A 20,272-nucleotide genomic window follows, 5' to 3' on the forward strand; every position below is an offset into this window, starting at 1 on the left:
GTATTTTTAATATTCATGGAACTTGGTGTATACTATCACAGTGAAACTAAGTTAAGTCCTATTCTTAGAAGCTTCACATTTACAGAGACAGAGACAGTTGGTGTCTGAAAAGACTGCATGAGCTCATCTCTTGTGATTGAACCTTCATGCTGGGTCTCAGAATTCATACCTATTTACTCTGGTTGAGTAGAGTATGAATCGACCAAAAATGGAATCGTAGATCATAAAAATCTAGATTTGTCAACTGTTTTCCTGTATCTGAACCAATGTTGAAATGGTTTTACTCTTAGGTATTTGGTCCCATTTCCATGTGGAATCTCCATGTTTCCACCCTGTGCTGGAAACCCCTGGAACTGGACCGCATGAAAAAAAACTCATTATGCAATGATGTGTGCTTGGGTTTTGTCTTCTAACTTGCCTTAGTATCCCAGACCTTAGTGTTCCTGCTAGTCCTGTTTAAGAGTGGGAGAAGCCGGGCAGTGGTGGTGCACGCCTGTAATCCCAGCACTCAGGAGGCAGAGGCAGATGGATCTCTGTGAGTTCGAGGCCAGTGAGTTCCAGGAAAGCCTCCAATACTACACAGAGAAACTGTCTCAAAAAACCAAAAAAAGAGAGAGAGGGGAGGAGAGAGAGGGAGGAAGGGAGGGAGGGAGGGAGAGAGAGAGAGAGAGAGAGAGAGAGAGAGAGAGAGAGAGAGAGAGAGAGGGAGAGAGGGAGGGAGGGAGGGAGAGAGAGAGAGAAAGAGTCAAGTAGTTAAGTCTTGTGTAAACTGAACAGTTACAGAGCTGGAAGAACAGAGACCTTTCGAAGATCTTAAAGTTTAAGGACAAAGGAATTCATATTCTTGTTCTAAATTGACTTCTGAGCTTATCTCAACATCTAGTTTCTTATCTGTGATGTATAAATCATTTCAACTGTTCATAGGCTTGAGGTAGGGAGGGAATTGTTTTTGTGGTGTACTTGTAAATACAAACTCGCTTTCTGTACATCACAGATACAATTCCTACATTCCTGTTGGGTTATTAAGTTATTCATGGTTGATCCAGAACAACCAGGAGTGACCTGTGGTTACCAATTTTATAAAGCTTTACATGTGCATGGAAATCATAAGAGAAGAAGTTGTTTCAGAGAGTATTAACCCACCAGGTTAGCAAGTTTTTAAGTGTTAGTATGTAAGAATTACAGAACTTTTTCTTTTTCCCTTTTTCTTCTTCTTCTTTTTTTTTTTTTTTTTTTTTTTTTTTGTTTTGTTTTGTTTTGTTTTTCGAGACAGGGTTTCTCTGTAGCTTTGGAGGCTGTCCTGGAACTCGCTTTGTAGACCAGGCTGGCCTCAAACTCACAGAGATCCACCTGCCTCTGCCTCCCGAGTGCTGGGATTACAGGCATGCGCCACCACCGCCCGGCCAGAACTTTTTCTTTAACCACAAAAGTGTTTGGCTTATAGTTTGTCATAAGGATCTGACTCGCCCAATTCATACAGGATGGATGCTGACAGAAGCCACCAGTTGCTTTGCCGCTGGGCCATGTTGTATGTCTGCTGGAATAGCATGTGAGGGTGGGGTGGACATCTATTCAGTATAAAAGCCATTGGTTTTTAGAAACAACAGAGGTACTGGTTCAGGTGGGCATGTGACCACACTGTTTAATCATGAGTAGTTCATGTTTTAAATGTAAAATGTGTAAGAAGGAATGAAAATGTACTACTAATGCATTGAAAATATCAGCTCTTCAAGTAATCAGGCCTCATACTTCTGATTTTATACAAACAACTTTTGTTTTCTTACAGTGGTAGAGATGGAACCTAGCACCTCAGCATACCAGGCAAAAACTACCATTGAACTACCCTTCCCAGCCCTTCACTGTGGATTTAGGTATAAGGATATTAAGGTTGGAAGGAGTAGTACAATTTGCGTTTTGTTAGTGTGGTAGTTTGAATGTAACCCCATAATCTGAGAAGGAATGGCACTCTTAGGAGGTGTGGCTTTGTTGGAGTGGGTGTGGCCTTGTTGGAGGAAGTGTGTCACTGTAGGGGTGGGCTTTGAGGTTTCCTATGCTTAGGACACCGCCCAGTGTGTCAGTCAGTTTCCTGTCGCCTGCATGATGTAGGACTCTTAGCTGTCTCCAGCACTATGTCTGCCTGTGTGCTGCCGCACTCCATCATGATGATAGTTGACTGAACCTCTGAAACTGTAAGCCCTCTCAATTAAAAATTTCCTTATAAGAGTTGCCGAGGGCTGGAGAGATGGCTCAGAGGTTAAGAGCACTGACTGCTCTTCCAGAGGTCCTGAGTTCAATTCCCAGCAACCACATGGTGGCTCACAACCATCTGTAATGAGATCTGGTGCCCTCTTCTATATACATAATAAATAAATAAAATCTTAAAAAAAAAAAAAAAAAAAAAAAGAGTTGCCGAGGTCATGGTGTCTCTTCAATGCAATAAAAACCCTAAAACAGTATCTTGTCAAAGAGGTTTGATCCATAACAATTTATTATAAAGAAATAAAGATAGAGACTGAATTTTTAAACAGTAACAGTTTTTCCCTGGACCTCCATTGTCATCATGTCTTGGGATTGTCAGTGATGCACTTTCACATTTTACATGCTTCTTAAGTCAACACAGAGGAGACTGTGATCACCCATTCATTTCAGGTAAGGGCTTGTCTCATACCTCCAGGTGCTTAGAAGGGAAGTTAAAATAGATTTTTTTTTCAAGAAACAGTATAGTTCCTCACATATAAAAATGACAGTCAAGAAGTTATCATTTGTATATTGACTTACAAAATTTAAAACATTTTGACATTGTTTATGCTACACATGACGCCCCAGCCACCTCACTCAGAAAGGGGCTCAGCATAGATCTGAGGTTCGGGATTACAGAGGGCTGAAGTGCTTGCATAAGCTACGGCATCTGGTGGCCCCTGTGCCCCAGGACTGCTGTAGGGAGCAAGGTATCCAGACTTGGTGGTCTGTTTGCCCTCAGACCCACCGGCACCATCTCTCTGGGCTAAAATCCAGGTCATACCTACTCAGGATCAAGTATTTGGTTTGACATTTCCAGGGTTGTTATTTTATTTCCCCAAATTGTATGTCAAATTTTTGGGAAATTCTCCTCACTATTTCACCTTGGAAGGTTTATATACACCAGTGTACTGGATTAACTAACTAGTTAATTTGTCGGGAGAGTACAACCAAGAGTGTACTTTGTTGAATTGGTCAACTGTAACATTAAGAGCTAACAAATCACCTGGAAAAAGGTGTATGATGTTGGGTTTTTTTAATTTACTAATTAATTTTCTGAGTGAAATTCTCAGCAGTGGTGCTGTTGCAAGTTTCTCTAGTATTTTTTTCTGTAATCTCTATTAAATTTAAATTAAAAGTGTTTTGCTCTTATTTCAGCATTTCAAGGCAGAGGAGCCTTGTGCACACACAAGAGTTTGTAAATGGAGATCATCCCAAGGCTTCCTTAAAAAGGAACACTGTCCTTCAGCAAATCCTTTGTTCAGAAAAATTATGCCTTATCTAACTGTATAGACTAGCAGCGTGTAAGGCCCTGTTTCCCAGCTCTGTTTTCATTCTAGGAAGCCTCTCTTACATTAGCTTTCAGGCACATGCATTCTTTTGATACTGTGACATCATACCATCTACAGAGTTTGCACTGGGGGACTATATAACCAGAAACGACGTGGTAGTTAAGCTGATGGTTTTGTTTGGGCTACATTCATAGCTACTCTGGGATATGAGGAACACAGGGGCTGTAGGTTGACTCTGCCTAGAATATGTGAATCTGACAGGTTGCTGGAAAATGAGCTGAAGGAACTCATTAGGGTCAAAATGGGATCTCATTGCAGCAGATGCTCATTGACCTTCAAGGTCAGGGAACATCATAGGATGCTTTCTGGTTTCTGTCCTAGTCTGTTCGGTAGTCAAGTGCCCATTGCCTTATGGGAGCCTACAAGATTACTGGATTTAATTGTTGGGCAATTAGTCTAATCATCAGAGACTGCTGCATTGAGAGCCAGCATAGTCTAGTCCTGGTGCCTCTCCTGGATGAGCAGTATCATTCAGACTTTAACTGAGTATCACATGCCACATCTACAAGATGCAAAGTCATTTGCTCAAGAACAATTGAGGGACTCAATACTTGCTGTACAGGTGTGGGAACCTGAGTTCAAATCCACAGCACTCATGTGAAAAATGAGGCATGATGGTACACCCCTATAATCCTAGCACCAGGGAGAAGGAGGCAGGAGGATCCCCGGAGCTCACTGGTCAGTTGGCCTTGCTGAATTGATGTAATGGCCGTGTTATATTCAGAACACTCATTCAGTACCCTACCGTACTTCCCCATGCTTGGTTTCTATAGTCCTTCTACCCCATCTTGCTTCGTGTCCTTGAGCCTCAGAGAAGGTGACACAGATGTCCCCCTTAGGGCCAAGAAATCAACAGTCACTTATTTCCAACACTAGTTATGAGTCCCTAACTATGAGTTAGTTATGAGTTAGCAAGTTATGAGTCCCCGCTTTGACCATTGCCCACTGCCAAAATAGGCTTCTCTGACAAAGGCTAAGAACTGCACTAGTCTATGGGTGTAAACAAAAGTATTTATAAGGCAATTTAGCTACAAGTTGGCAAAACATCAGTAGCACATTCCTTATAGGGCCTGTGTCCCACATAGACAAAAGTTTTGCCCAGGTCTGCAATGGAGGCACATTCTCCATCCTGTGGAACAGTCCTCAAATCCAGTCAGGAAAGATTGGTCACCCCCAGAACATTCATGTCACTACTGCAGCAGTGGGTAAACCATGCCAGGTGATCAGTATTGGAGCACACAGGATCTGCAGGCGGGTGTGATAGTCGATAACTTTCCTCCCGTTGTGTTTAGCCTCAGTTCTGCACTCTCTTTACCTACACATCAAGCCACCCAATTCTGTCTGATTGTAATGACGTAACAAGGTTTATCCTCTGCCTTAAACAGCTATGAGTGAAGCAGGAAATAAAAACAATACAAGAAAATCTACAAAGCTAAAATATGGTTTTTGAGAAGTTTAATAAAACCAATGAATCACTAGCCATAATAATGGGGGGAGGGAATCAGTGCACAAATAAACTGTACAGAAACTGAAAGGTGTGACAAATATATATAATACAAAAGTATTATTCACAACATCATTCCAATAAGCTCAATACCAGTTTTCTTCAGAATAGTTAAAACTGGAAAGAGCCCCAACATCCAGTCATTGGTGAACAGTTAAGTAAGGTGTGCTATGTCTACACAAGGGAAATATTTGGCAGGAAGAAATGAAGTACCAATACAAATGGACTTTCAATGAAATCAATGTAAGCCAGTCACAAAGAACCACTTATATTAGTCTATTTACAGGAAGTGTCCAGTTTAGGAAAACCTATAAAAAAATACTATAGCAGGAATCTTAAAAGTTCTTATTAATGAAACTCAAACCCGAGGCCAGTTATTGGGGTGAATGCTGGAAGATCAGAGAAGCAGAACAAGCCACGGCTATCTCACCTTGCTAGTTCCTCAGGTGATCCTGTTTCCTCAGGCTGGAAGCTTCTGAGTCCTCCTCCACATGAATCTCAGCTGAACTGTGTTGCTCCAAAGCCTGAACGCTTAATCAACCAAATGCTTAACTAACTACATGCTTTACTCACTTAGTTCCTGGTCCTCACGCCTTATATACCTTTCTCTTTCTGCCCCCACTCCCTGGGATTAAAGGTTGGGTTGCTGGGACTAAAGGCTCGGAGTCACCATGCTTAGCTGTTTCTAAAGTGGCCTTGAGCACACAGAGATCCACCTGGCTCTGCCTCCCAAGTGCTGGGATTAAAGGTGTGTGCTACCACCACCCAACTTCTGTTATGGCTTGCTCTGACCCATTTTCTAGCCACCATTTTTGGCTTTGTTCTAGTGGCTGTCTGTTCTCTGACCCCAGATATGTTTATTTCAGGGAACACACAATATTTCAGGGAACACAATACCCACCACAAAATACAGAAAGTAATTAACAGCTACTTGTAGTGGATTGTACTGGATGATTGTTTGAGCCATGCCCATAAGCACTGCTCCTAGTGAGGTAGCAGGTAAATGTTACACCTGCCTATGACCTTGAGGTACATGCCCTTGGGGCTGCTGGGGGACTCTTAAGACCTGGGATGCACTAACGCATTCTCTCTTGACTACCTCATTTTGGATGCTGAGATCTTGGACCAGGCAGATCAGCGTGGGGCACAGTTCAGTTTTCCCGGACCCTACGATAAATCTCCTGTGGTTGTGAGTTAACCCCCAAATAAATTCCTTTGCTCATTAAATAGACTCGGTGGATTAGCCTATATCTGTTCTATGACCCTGCCCTAGAGACAAAGCAGGTAACTGCTCTACCTGCCTATGACCATGAAGTACATGCCCCCAGGGTGTGGCCTCTTGGCTACCCTTAAGACCTGAGAGGTACACTCTCTTAGCTCCCTCATGGGACTTGGATGCTGGGACAGTCTCAGGTGCAGAAGAACAGCGTGGACCGTGCCTCATCTTTTCCAGGACCCTGCGACAATTCCTCTGTTCTGTTTTATGAGTCTTCCTTTCTTAATAAGTCCCTTTGCCCTTTAAGAAGACTTTGTGGATTTCTCAAAATAGCTACTAGGCTAGGACAAAAGGAGAAGACCACTAAAGGGATTCTCCCAGGGAATACTAAAATATTCTAAACTAATTATGTTGATGCTTGCACAAATCTATGAGCATTAAAAACCATTAAAGATTAACTTTAGATGTATAAATGCTATGATATGTGAATTAATAAAGTGATTTTAAAAACAGAGTGAACAGAACAGAGTGAAAGAATGGATGAGACAGACAGACAGACAGGAAAGGACCTAACTCTCTTCAAAGTACATGCCATTCATTTTCTGTTTGTGCTGCTCTTTTTAAAATCCCTATGTTTGTATCACGTAGAAACTAGAACATCCCCTGTTAAATTTCCATCAATGCCCCGTGTTCTTAACCAGGAATGCTGTCAGGGAAGCTCTGTAAAGCACAAGCCCTGGCCACACATACCTATGTCTGGGATTCAACCCAAGAGGCATGCTAAGTTGCCAAAGGACTGCTCAACACAGGCTGCGTTGGAGAATATGCCTCAGCTTTTATAAGGCTTCTTGAACCAGGGCTGCCAGCGTGGGGAGGGTCCTCGTGCTTGTTTTTCGTAAGCCCAGCTCATCACAGTCTTTGCTTGAGGCTTCTTGAAGGCGGTGGTGTAGGAGTTTCCTCTTCCACTGTGAGCAAAAGGCAGCAACCTCCAGCTCCTCTGGATCTGAAGAAGGCCATCTCAAACCCTGCAGGAGGAAAACGACAATCAAGCTCAGTACTGGGAACACTGGCTACATGTTTTCAGGGTCATCAGTTTGGAGCTTGTTCTGGTGAGGTTCCTTCTAGAGGGTTAGGGATGCCTTGCTGGTGTCACGGTTCTCATTATTCAGCGTCAAGGTATCATGTGTGAAGCGGGGTAGAGACCACCCACCCTGAAAGGAGATGAAAAGTAAACCAAAGTGTGTATTCATCCCTGTGAAATGATCTGAGAATGTGGCCAAGTTTCAATTCTCTCAGCAGTTGAGAACATGGGCTGCTCTTCCTGAGGACTCAGATCCAATTCCCAGCACCCATATGGCAGCTCACAGCCACTTCCAACTCCTGTTCCAGGGGATCCAGTGTTCTCTTCCGGCTTCCTCGGGCACCAGGCACACATGTGTACACAGACATATATGCAGGCCAAAATACCCACACAACATGAAAAGTCTTCCTCTGTTTGCATCTGTCATACACAACTAGAACAAGTGCAACTGGATCTGATTTGGTCTACATTACAGATAGTCCCTGACTTATGATGACCCTACATTACAGATAGTCCCTGACTTATGATGACCCTACATTACAGATAGTCCCTGACTTATGATGACCCTACATTACAGATAGTCCCTGACTTATGATGACCCTACATTACAGATAGTCCCTGACTTATGATGACCAATTTACAGTCTTTCAGCTTTGAAATAGGATTATGTCTTAAGCTATTGCTATTAGGTGTGAGGGCTTGGAGACATGGCCCAGCAGTTAAGAGCACTGGCTGGTCTTCTAGAGTACCTGGGTTAGATTCCCAGCATCCACATGCTGGCTCCAGTCATCTGTAGCACCAGTTCCAGCAGGATCTCACACCTCCTTCTGCCCTCTGAGGGCACTGCACACATGTGTACAGACAAACATGCAGGCAAAGCATTTGTACACATAAAAAATAAGTCATTTTTAAAATTAGGTTAAACTATTAATGTGTCTTCAATTCTTGGTTTGTTTAGCCCCCCCCCCCTTTTCCCCTTTTGAGACAAGGTCTCATCACTGTGTAGCCCAGGCTGGCCTCTAACTTCCAGTCCTCCTGTCTCTGCCTCCTGACTGTTGGGATTACAGGTTTGAGTTACATCTGACCTGAAATGCATTTATGACCCTACTTAACCACATTTTCAATTGATGGTGGGTTTATAGGGGCATAACTCCATCAGGAGTCAAGAGGCATCCATACAGTAGCCGTGCCTCGTCCCTTCAGGGGAGTTAAGTTCAGGTCTGAAGGAGAAGCAGCCAGGCCTGGGAAGAAGCGATGCAGACCGAGGTAGACCTCCCACAGAAAGACCCTAAGCAAACTATTACGTATTTATTTAATCTGGTTTTGCTTTGGGTTTTGTTTTGCTTTGAGATGAGGTCTCAAGTAGCCCAGGCTGGCCTCCAGTTTGCTGTGTACCTAAAGATAATCTTGAACTTCCAATCCTCCTGCATCCAGCTCCAGAGTCCTAGCACCACACCCAGGGAGTTGTGCCTTTAGGCATTCTAACAGCAGCCAGCTGTTGTTTAAGATATGGGAAACCAGAAAAGCGTTGCTTTCACCCCAAGGAGACAAAGTCAGTCAATGCACAAAACTGTGCTGTTCTCAAATCTATTCGAAGCTAAGTTTGAAGTTCTCCAGCCTCAGATGTATTGGAAAGTAGACATCTCTGAGGAGAGATGGGAATGGGACTGGTTTGCACAAGACAGCCTGGGGGGGAGCCAGGGCAGCCATGTAATCAAATATAAGGTTCAGGGGGGTGGGGCCGGGCGGTGTTTAACAGGGCTATGGATGTAGCTCAGTAATAGAGTATCTGCCTAGTATCTTCAGGGCACTGGACTGACCTCCAGGACTGAAAAATAAAATTAACAAATAGCTAATGTCCAAATTAAATAGTGTGAACACAGTGCCCATCTACAAGAAAGGTCCATGTGTCCTTAGAGTTTTCTAAGACCTCCCCTGATGCTCGTGAGAAAGGCTCAGGTCAGAACAGGGACTGAGAGCACCTCTCTGAGATGCAGGCTTTGGGGAAGGAGCAACCCCTGTCACATAGGCATGATCACTGCTGATATCTGTCCTTGTTATTGAATAAGAGCCTCCATCCATTGAGAAAAGGACAGTAAACTAAACACAAGTTAAGGCCAACAAGTCTGATGACCTCACAGTGACGGAGGCAATAAAACCCCAACTCAGGTCAATGCCTGGCAATACTGTCTCACCCCCACACAGGTGCCCAGAAGACAAATCTACATGTAATGTCAAGTTTCCAATGGAAAGTCATGAGATATACAAAGAAAACACTCCCAACCCATCGTCAATAAACAAGGCAAAAACCAAATCTCCCAAATCAGCTAGAGTCAGATCTGAGCCATGTTATCAGTGAAGAAAGTAAATATGCCTACAATTAATATCTTCACAACTGTAATTGAAATGTGGGCAAAGATGCACAGGTAAATAATAAAACCTACAAAAGAGAAGAAATCGATCTAGGTGTGGTGGTGTACATTTATAACCTCAGCATTCCGGAGGCTGAGTCAAAAAAATTCTGAGTTAAAGGTTAGACTGAGCTACATGCTGGGTTTGAAGCCAACACGGGCTACCTATGCTCTTATCTCAAAAACCAAAACTTTGCTGGGCAGTGGTGGCACACACTTTTAATCCCAGCACTCAGGAGGCAGAGCCAGGGGGATCTCTGTGAGTTCGAGGCCAGCCTGGGCTACAGAGTGAGATCCAAGACAGGAGCCAAAACTACACAGAGAAACCCTGTCTCAAAAACCCAAAACTTTATTCAGCTAACTAAACAAACAAAGGGAAATTCTGGAAACAGAAGAAAACACAGCAAATGGTGTGCAGAACACTATGGTTGTCTCATCTGAAGATTGGATACTGCTAAAGAATCAATAAAATTAGAGCCAGGCTAATGGAAATCATGCAAATAAAAAACGCACAGGAAGTGAGGTCACTGGTTTATGGAAGGAACAGAGTTGAGTAGCTAAGAGAAGATATCCTTGTGACTGCCTGCCATTTACCAGATCCCTGCGGCACTTACCCGAAGACAGGCGGCTTCTGCGGCCCTCACTGTCTTGGAGACAGCCTGGAGGAGCCGCTGTGCATTTTCCACAAGGAGCTCTTCAGAGGACTTGCTTCTTGCTAGGGAGGCCTTTACACTGGGGATGTTGGGAAAGAAAGGAGTCTTTATTCCAGGTTAGGAGGCAATCACCAATAAGTACCAGCATTTACAAGTAAGCCCCATATAGGAAGCTGAGATACTTTGGTAGGAATATTCAGAGGAGGATGTGTGTGTGTGTGTGTGTGTGTGTGTGTGTGTGTGAAAACAAGGTAAAATATTTTCCTCAATTTTCACCCTCACCACCCTTTGAGACAGTGCCTCTCACTGAGCCTGGAGCTTATGGGTTTGACTATAGCAGCAAGCCTTGGAGAAGCCCGTATTCAATTCCTCAGTCCTGGGATCAGACCTATGTGCCACTGCACCCAGCACTTAGATGGGAATCAAACTCAGGTCCGTCTCATACATGTGTCGGGCAAGCACTTTACCAACCGAGTTGTTTCCACAGCCCCAAGGGGGAAGACTATTATAAGGGCTTAATTTAGCATTTTTCAATGAAATGTTATTTTAATGCTGAGAAAAATGTGAGTCTTCTAGCATCTACAATGAAAACAAAAAAGAATATATTGTTAATGGAAACAGCTGAAGAGAGGCCACAGTAAAGATGTCAACTGCCATCAAAACATGAAAGAGAACAAATCCTGTGCACAGGACATGGCTAAGGTTGGAGGGACTGCCTCTTCTAGGGCTCACCAGTTCCTAGAAAGAGCAAATGACTTATCTGCAGACACACCTTCCAAATTCAAAATAATCAATCCTGCACATGCTCGGCCTCTGCATTTGTCCTGGCCTCTTCGTCCCTTGGAGAACCACAGCTTTTGCCTGTTTCTCCTAGCTCCTTCTGCCAGCTGACACAGGGAAGTTTTTTTCATGTAGCCATCCCTGCTTGGCACCATACCTCTTGTGTCTAGGGGGTCTTGTTTTCGATTATAATACTTGTTTGTTTGTGGTAGTCATTTTATGTCTGTATATTAAATAGTAAAAATATTGGCAGCTAAGCTTGAGATGATCATATATGTGAAATGGTATTTCCTGGAGAACAGTTGCCAAGTTTTTATTACTATTATTATTATTATTATTATTATTATTATTATTATTTTAAGATTTATTTATTGATTATGTATACAGCATGTATGCCTGCAAGCAGAAGAGGGCACCAGATCTCATTACAGATGGTTGTGAGCTACCATGTGGTTGCTGGGAATTGAACTCAGGACCTCTGGAAGAGCAGTTGGTGCTCTTAACCTCTGAGCCATCTCTCCAGCCCCATTTATTATTAATTTTTAAAGATTTATTTTCATGTGTGTGAGTGTTTTGCCTGCATCTACCATGTGTGTGCCTGGTGTCCATGAAGGTCAGAAGAAGGTGCCGATCACCAAGAACTGGAGTTACAGTTGTGGGCTACTACCATGTGCATGCTGGGAATCAAACCTCGGTTCTCTGGAAGAACAGCCAGTTCTCTTCAGCACTGAGCCATCCTACAATTTGTTCTCTGACTTCCACAATGTGTTCTCTGGCATGGACATGTGTGTGTATACAATAAATAAATAAATAAATGTGAAAACACCCCAGTTTAGCAATGTTATTTTTATTTCTCTCCATGAGAATGTAATGTAAGAGTCTAGCTGCTGCATGAGTCCCTTGCTAATACTCTTCCTGGTGCTAGGATCTGGATCACTCACTAAAGAGATGAGTTTACATCAAAGTGGGTATTGGCACCACACATTATGGTTGATATATTATGCACCCCAATGAACTTATCTGGGGGTCAGAGAACAGAACAGCCATAATATTAAACATAGAGGTTAGGCAGTGGTAGCACACGCCTTTAATCCCAGCATTCCAGAGGCAGAGATCTATCTGGATCTCTGTGAGTTTAAAGCCATACTGGAAACAGCCAGGCATGGTGACTCATGCCTTTAATCCCAGGAAGTGATGGCAGAGCAGGTATAAAAGGCATGAGGACTAGGAACTAGAGCTGGTTAAGCTTTTAGGCTTTTAGCAGCAGGTCAGCTGAGATCCATTCAGATGAGGACACAGAGGCTTCCAATCTGAGGAAATGAGGTCAGCTGAGGAATTGGCGAGGTGAGGTGGCTGTGGCTTATTCTGCTTCTCTGATCTTCTAGCATTCACCCCAATACCTGGTTCCAGATTTGTTTTTATTAATAAGACCTTTTAAGAGTCACGCTACAACACATCCTGCTCTGAACTCCCTTCCCTGCCCCTGCTTGAGAATCAGCCTGGCTGCAGACTTAGGCTGTGAAACCTCCCTCCCTTCAGAAAGGTGTAAGAAGAGTTTCCCGCTTCCTGCCATGTGAACTTCTGATTCCTCTCTTCAGAAACCTTGCCATGCTGTCTGTCTCTGATGGCAGAACCTGAACACTCCTCAGAGTCCCCACCATGCTGTTGTCCGTCTGTCTGTCTGTCCATGTCTGTCTGGGTGTCCTCTACCATATCTGAGACCTTTCACTCACAATTGCTGGTAGTCTTAACAGCCAAGCCTTTCCATATAGAAGACTGTTACTACTGGGAGTTTCTTAGTGTCTGGCTGCAGGTTCCAACAGACTTGAGTCAAAATAAAACTTTTATAGTTCTATCACGATGTTGTGTAATCTATATCAACAGGAAAGCTGTTATAGGAAGGCGATGAATCCAACTGATTCAGCTCCAGAACGGAGGCATATGAAATGACTTGATCTTTTTGGGGGTGGTGGTGTGTGACAGAGTCTCATGTGGCCCAAGCTGACCCCAAACTCACTATGTAGCCATGGAAGGCCCTGAGTTCCTGCCTTTGCCTCCTGAATGCTAGGATTATAGGTGTACACTGCCACTCCTAGTTTATAAATGAGTTAACCTTACCACATGTTCCCTGCTGATAATTGTTCTGTTTTCACTCACTATCTTTGTTTGTTTGCTGAGACAGGGTCTTGAGTAGACTGAACTAGGCTTGAACTCACTATGGAGCCAAGGCAGACCTTGAACTCCTGGTCCTCCTGTACCTTCCAAGTAGATTACAGGCATGTGCCCCCATGCCCAGCCCAGTCACTTGCTATTGATGTACAGTCGGGAGTCAGTGACAGGCATCCATCTGGGAACTATGACATTGTGTGAGCGTCAGAGAGTGTACTTTCACAAACTAAGATGGCCGTGCTGCCGTTACATGATTAATCTTGGGAACCATCATCATATGCACAGTCTTTCACCATCCAACACATCACGATGCACCATGTTTGAAAAGATAGTTGGCTTTTTCATTAGATATGATTAAAGTAAAAACAGAGGGCTAACTGTCAAAATTACAAATGGTTACAAAGGAAGGGTGTCAGTCGCTTGTTTCAAAGGCTAACTACCCCTGAAGTATTGTAAGTACAACAATACCATATAAGTAATACCATAGAGTAAGGGCCTGTGTTCTGAATGGGGAAGGGACCAGTGTAAACTCTAGGAGGGTAAATCATTAAACATATACAAATAACTTGCCCTCCATCCCTACCGGGTCTCATAAAAGCTCAGCCATTCTCCCCCAAGCTGCTTCCTACCTGGAGATGATGCTGAGCTGGCTGCACATGGTTTGAATCTGCTCCACCATACACAGAAGCTCGTGGGAACATCTCTGATCTATGCAGTTCTTAGCAATGATGCCAATGAGTCTGGTGACGTTTTTTCCGGAAGCTGAGATTTTTTTGGCTGAGGCAATGAGCTGATCTTTGGTCTATATCAGAGATGAAAATGTTAGAAGTAGGCAAACACTGTCTTCATAGGTGTCCCTGAGATAAATTACAATGCTTGGCTCAACTTACTTCTGCCCCTGGAAAGGAGTATATTTTAGATTAAACCACCATCTCCTGAGCCAACTCTAAGGGCTTTCTCTTGGGTTAGAAAGACCCTGACTGAACAAGGAACAATCTCCTTTCTTGTATGGGGGCCTCAGAAGGCAAGAAAACACAGCTTCCTAGGGTCACGTATCCCAGGCTGATCTCAAACTCACTATATAGCTGAGGATAGCTTTGGACTCCTGACTGGCCTCTCTCCAGCTTGAGAGTGCTGGGGTTACAAGCATGTACCACTGTGCCTGGCTTAAATGGTGCTTGGGGTCAAATCCAGGGCCTTGTGCATACTACGTTAGCGCTCTACCAAATAAGCTGTACCAAATAACCCCAGTCTTAACTAGATTTTTTTTTTTCTGTTTCATTCAAGAGCAGAATACTTCAGTTCTTTTTTTTTTTTTTTTTAATGATTGGCATTACAGTCAGGATATGAGATTGGGGAACACAGAGGTGAATCCTGCACAGCCACTTCCTACCAGAAACAAGCTCCACTCTTAAAATGGTCCTTGGATTTTCCTTTCAAATGTACATCTTAGCAGTGGTTGTACACACCTTCAATCCCAGCACTCAGGAAGCAGAGCCAGGTGGATCTCTGTGAGTTCGAGACCAGCCTGGTCTACAGAGCAAGATCCAGGACAGACACTAAAACCCTGTCTCGGAAAAAAAAAAAAATGTACATCTTTCCAGAAACACAAGAGGCTACAAATCCCTAGGTCCATAGTCACACACCACTGCAGACACCTGAGTCCTATTTACTTCAATTTGGAAATATACTCTGAGAAGCCAGACCTGTTTTGGTGACCTTGGGGGTCACTGGTTCAGCCAGATATTGACAGGCTGGGGGAGCTGGGAAGAACAACCCAACAATGAAAAGTTTGAGTCTGGGTGTGAAGGAGGCTCTGGGTTTGACCTTGTAGTTATATTGCCAGAGGCTACTCTTCCCTGTTCTGAACCCTTTGTCCTGTCCCTGATAGGAAAATCAGGTCCTTTGTGGCTCAGTCTTGGATTTTGGAGCCCTCTGTACCCAGAAGGCCCACACTAGAAGTTTTTTTACCTGCCACTTTGTGTCTTCCTTTTGGTCCATACACAAAGTAAGTGGATTTCTTTATTTTCCATATTGGTGTGTTGATAGCAAACAACATCTGCCTTAGTTTAACCAAGAAGAGGGATAGAGAGAGTGGGAATAGGCTCACTGTGGAAGCCAGCCTCTAGAAACTAGTGGGAAAGAGGCTCTGTTCCTCCAGACTGTGCCAGCCACAATGGGCTAGCTTTCGAGAGGTTTCAGCTCTTTCTATTAACTCTGTTTGGGGGATTTAAAAAGCAGTAAGGTGTGCTAACACAGGGACCTGTTAGCCCAGCACTTGAGACTGAGGTAGAAGGATCCTGAGTTAAAGGTCTGATGGGGATGGAGACAGTGTCCCAAAAATCAGCTCTAAAAGACATAAATAATGGGCTGCTGAGGTGGCTCCAGGGAAAAGGTACTTGCTACCCAAGTTTTGCAATCTGAGCTTGAAACCCACAAAAATAGAAAGAACACATGCCACAAAGATGTCCTCTGACCACCATATGCATGCCACCGCACACCCCTCCATGGTTTATGCACACACATAGAGGAATACTGAAATTTAAAGTACAATTCAAAAGGTATAAATAACACTCTTGACTCATTGCTCTGGAGAATGAATGACTCCTTGATTTTTGCTGACTTTACTATAGTGCAGATTCGGCAAAATTATCTTCCCAGATACAATTGTTAAAACCACAGTAGCCATGCCAGCAAGAGGAGGGAAGGGAAGTGAGTTTTACAGAGATGGGGTACTGGCTGGACCTTCGGTGTGACCTTTCCTTCTGACACTGTCCAGGGAGGCCAAGGCACTACTTTCCCACATGAAGCCCGATCGCCCACCACCATGACCCTCTGAAGACCAAGTACCAGGCCTGGCCCTCTCTTCTTCAAGCTCTGAGCCATCAGGAGCATCTCCTTGGCCATCTCTTGTGTGATCTGGGTGATTCTGCTCTCACTGTGTGCACTGCCATGGTCTGGAACAGTCTGGTCCATCTGAGCAGAAGGCAGAGAGGGGCTGCCACTCTGGTGCTGAAAGGAAACAGCTGGTTACAAGTTTAGAACAAGAATTCCTGACATTTGGGCCTCTAAACTGCAGTGAGGATGTTAAGTGTGTGTGTGTGTGTGTGTGTGTGTGTGTTCATACACATATGGAGGCAAGTGTTCTTTGGGAGCTGTCCGCTTTGGTTTTTGAGATGGAATCTACCATTGGGCTAGAGCCTCCTGGTCAGGCTATGCTAGCTGACCAAAGATTTGCCCATTTCTGCCTCCCCTGGGCTGGGATTACAAGTGTGTAACACATCTGCACACCCAGGTTTTTAATCTGGAAATAGAGTTTAAATCTTCATTCTTCTACAGTGTCTTAGAGTTTCGATTTCTGTGAAGACCATGGCAACTCTTAGAAAGGAAAACATTTAATGGGGTGGCTTACGGTTTCAGAGGTCTAGTCCATTATCATGATGGTGGGGAGCAAGGCAGCTGAAAGTGTGGTGGTGTGCTGGCAGATATGGTGCTGGAGAGGTAGCTGAGAGTTCTACATCTTGTGCAGGCAACAGGAAGTGGTCTGAGACACTGGGTGTGGCTTGAGCATATATGAGACCTCAAAACTCACCTCTACAGTGACACACTTCCCCCAACAAGACCATACCTAACAAAGCCACACCTCATAATAGTACCACTCCCTTTGGGGGCCATTTTCTTTCACACTACCACATACAGTAAGTGCTCTATCCACTGAGCCCTCCCCTCATCCCCTTAATTGCCTTTAAATCATTTTAAAAGAAGGCACAGAGGTATCAGGTGGATTTCTTGAGTCCTCAAAGCCCTCAGCAATCTTCCAAATGTAGGGAAACAGCAAGGAGAGACATGATGATTCCCTTTGAGTTTGTGCTCCATTTATCCGAAATTTGCAGAGACTGAAACACGGCATCCTCGAATCTCAGTCTAGGCAAAATAGTGTATTTCCTTTCTGTGAGTGTTCAGGCTTTACAAGGGAGAAGAAAGGACATGTAGCCTCTTGAAGGGTTCTTAGATAAAGTGTTAGGTTGCTGACAGCCTAGGGAGAAATGAATTTGTGCTCCCCTCCCTCAACCTTGGCCAGGGAAGCTGCCCCCTCAGTTACTGCAAAGACTCCCATCTGGTCAAGGTACTGAGAATAAGTGACAAGTGAGTGTTCAGCCCTAAGGGAGATATCGGTACTAACACGCCCCGGCGAGGCCTAGGGAATATTTAGGAAGAGGTGGCAGAAAGAATAGAGAGCTGGGGATCTAGAAAATGCTGTCTTCTGGACAGGGCATTGCACTCACGGACTCCCTGAAGCTATGGTGACCAGGACAAAATCAAGCCAACACAAACTGTTAACATTTCAGTAGGCAGCATGATTGGACTCAGTTTCGTCTGTTTGTTTGGTTTGGGTTCTTATTTATTTAATGTGCACTGGTGTTTTGCCTGTATATATTCTGCGTGTGTCAGATGCCCTGGAACTGGAGTTACAGACAGTTGGGAGCTGCCATGTAGGAGCTGAAAATTGAACTCAGGTCCTCTGGAAGAGCAACTAGTGCTCTTAACTGCTGAACCATCTCTCCACCCTCCTGGTTTTTGTTTTTTGTTAGAGGGGTTTGGAGAGATGGCTCAGCAGTTAAACTCACTGGCTATTCCTCCAGAGGACCCAGGTTCAAACCCTAACACCCATTTGGTAGTTTACAACCATCTGTAATTTCAGTTCCAGGGGATCTAATGCCCTTTTCTGGCCCTAGGGTGCTGCATGTATGTGATGCACAGAAATATAGATAGATAAAACCCTCATACACATAAAATAAAAAACGGGAATCTGGACATGGTGGTGTACACCTTTAATCCCAGCACTTGGGAGCTGAGACAAGCTGAGTTCAAAGCCAACCTGGGCTACAGAGAGTCCCAGTCTAGGCAGGATTACACAGTGAGACCTTGTCTCCAAAAGGGAGTAGGGAGGAGGCATGAAGTGGGATAGGGACCAGGGACCTAGGGGCTAAGTAGGAGGTGATGTTTGGGAATGGATATGATCATTTGGGAATGGATATGATCCATTATTTACATGTATAAAATTGTCAAAGAATAAATAAAAGATAGTTCATTTAAAAAAAAAAAAGAAAGGAAATTCAGGAATCCTTGAATGTTTCAACCTGAACACACTCACACCCATCCTTCTATACCAAACTTGAACACATTCGCACCATCCTATACCAAAGGCCTTTACACTTTGCTGTGAACAACTGTGCTTTTCTTTTCTTGATAACTTGATCTTTGCCCCACCCCCAAGGAAACAGCAGCCCCGCCCGACATCTGAAAAGTCGGTTGGACCTGACAGTTGGCTGTGTGGTTTTTCTAGTGGCTCTTTAGTGGAGCCTTTCCTACGTTCTTTCTGACTCCAGAATCAAGACAGATTGTCATGCACTTGGAAGTGACCCCAATAACAAAGAATTGAGGATATCCTTGGTTATCTCACTTCACCAGATATGCCCCAACCTCCAGAACTGTGAGCCAGTTAAATTCCTTTCCTTTACAAATCACTTCATCTGTGGTGCTCTGTAGTAGCCCTGTGGCGTGGACTAGGAGACTAAGCTAGTACTCACAAATCACCTGTCTTTGTTGGTGTTTTTGTCTTGACTTTTTTAATTAAGGGTATCCTCGCCTTCTGAAAATGTATGATGTCATCTGCTTTGTCAACGACCTGACTTTAAATCAGGATGGCCCTATGCGCTGGCAGTGGAGGGCAGAGACCTTTTCTAGAGATGACCACGGGCCAGCCTGTTGGGAGCTAGGAAGGCAGGCGTGAGTGAAAAGAAGGTATTAAGAACTCACTGACCAAGAATTCAAGAGCAGTGACTAAAGGCCACGGAGGAGGGACATGGCAGTCTGCAGCTAAGAGTGTGGTGGTGTGAATGACAATGCCCCCAGAAGCTCATGTGTTGGAATATTTGGTCACCAGTTAGTGGAACTTTTGGGGAAGGGGAAGGAGGCATGGCCTTGGAGGAGGTGTGTCACTATGAGTGACTCTGGAGGTTTCAAAAGTTTCCCAGCATTCCCAGTGTTCTCTCTGCCTCCTACTATAGATCAGGATGTGAACTCCCTGAGCTTCTTGCCTCCATGCCTTCATCCACCATCATGAACCTTAACCATTGAAGCCATATGGCCAATTAAACACTTTGCTTTTTTTTGTTTGTTTGTTTTTGTTTTTCAAGACAGGGTTTCTTTGTATAGTTTTTGGTGCCTGTCCTGGATCTCGTTCTGTAGACCAGGCTGGTCTCGAACTCACAGAGATCCACCTGCCTTTGCCTCCCGAGTACTGGGATTACAGGTGTGTGCCACCACCATCACCCAGTAAACATTTGCTTTTTTAAGTTGACTTGGTCTTTGATGTTTTATCACAGCAATAGAAACCCCAACTAGTATGGAGAGGGAACTTAGGAAATGGCCTTTTTAAAGCCTATGAGACACTTTAAGCATCCAAACCTAGAATGACTTCAGGCTTCTCAGTGTGGGCCTAGGATTGTATATTAGAGCCTCCAGAACTGGAGTAAATCACCTCCCGCAGGTGTCCCTTCATGGACAAGAGTGCGGGCGGGATTTAAAGCGTGTGTAGTTGTCTTGTTACCAGAGCCTTCTGACCTGGGTGGCCAGTGTCACCCTGCCCTGCCACCCTGCCTTGCAGCTTTGGGACATGCTTCTGGTACACTGACAGAAACAGAAGGCAAGTCAGTGAGTGGCTGGCATGCTAACAACTATGGAGAACCAGAAAGGAGGAGGGGGAGCCTGACAGCTATTTGCATTTCTAAGACTGAGAGATGAGCAGGCGAGCCTAGAGCATAGGGGAATGGTGTCTGCTATTCTTGTTGCACCTTGGTCACAG

At 44.3% G+C, this 20,272-nt stretch overlaps 1 protein-coding gene across 1 annotated transcript in view; it reads right to left on the bottom strand.

Annotated features, from left to right (window-relative positions):
* Positions 1 to 7,146: 7,146 nt before the first annotated feature.
* LOC118581386 overlaps positions 7,147 to 20,272 on the bottom strand; it is a 30,758-nt gene continuing 17,632 nt past the window's right edge. Inside the window, exons 4-7 of the mRNA XM_036183436.1 lie at positions 16,255 to 16,416; positions 14,034 to 14,206; positions 10,417 to 10,534; positions 7,147 to 7,335 (exon numbers count right to left, since the gene is read on the bottom strand). Of these exons, the coding sequence (XP_036039329.1) occupies positions 7,147 to 7,335; positions 10,417 to 10,534; positions 14,034 to 14,206; positions 16,255 to 16,416 (642 nt within the window). The remainder of the gene's footprint in view (positions 7,336 to 10,416; positions 10,535 to 14,033; positions 14,207 to 16,254; positions 16,417 to 20,272) is intronic.

This window comes from Onychomys torridus, chromosome 4 (assembly GCF_903995425.1).
Source record: "Onychomys torridus chromosome 4, mOncTor1.1, whole genome shotgun sequence".
Taxonomy (NCBI): Eukaryota; Metazoa; Chordata; class Mammalia; order Rodentia; family Cricetidae; genus Onychomys; species Onychomys torridus.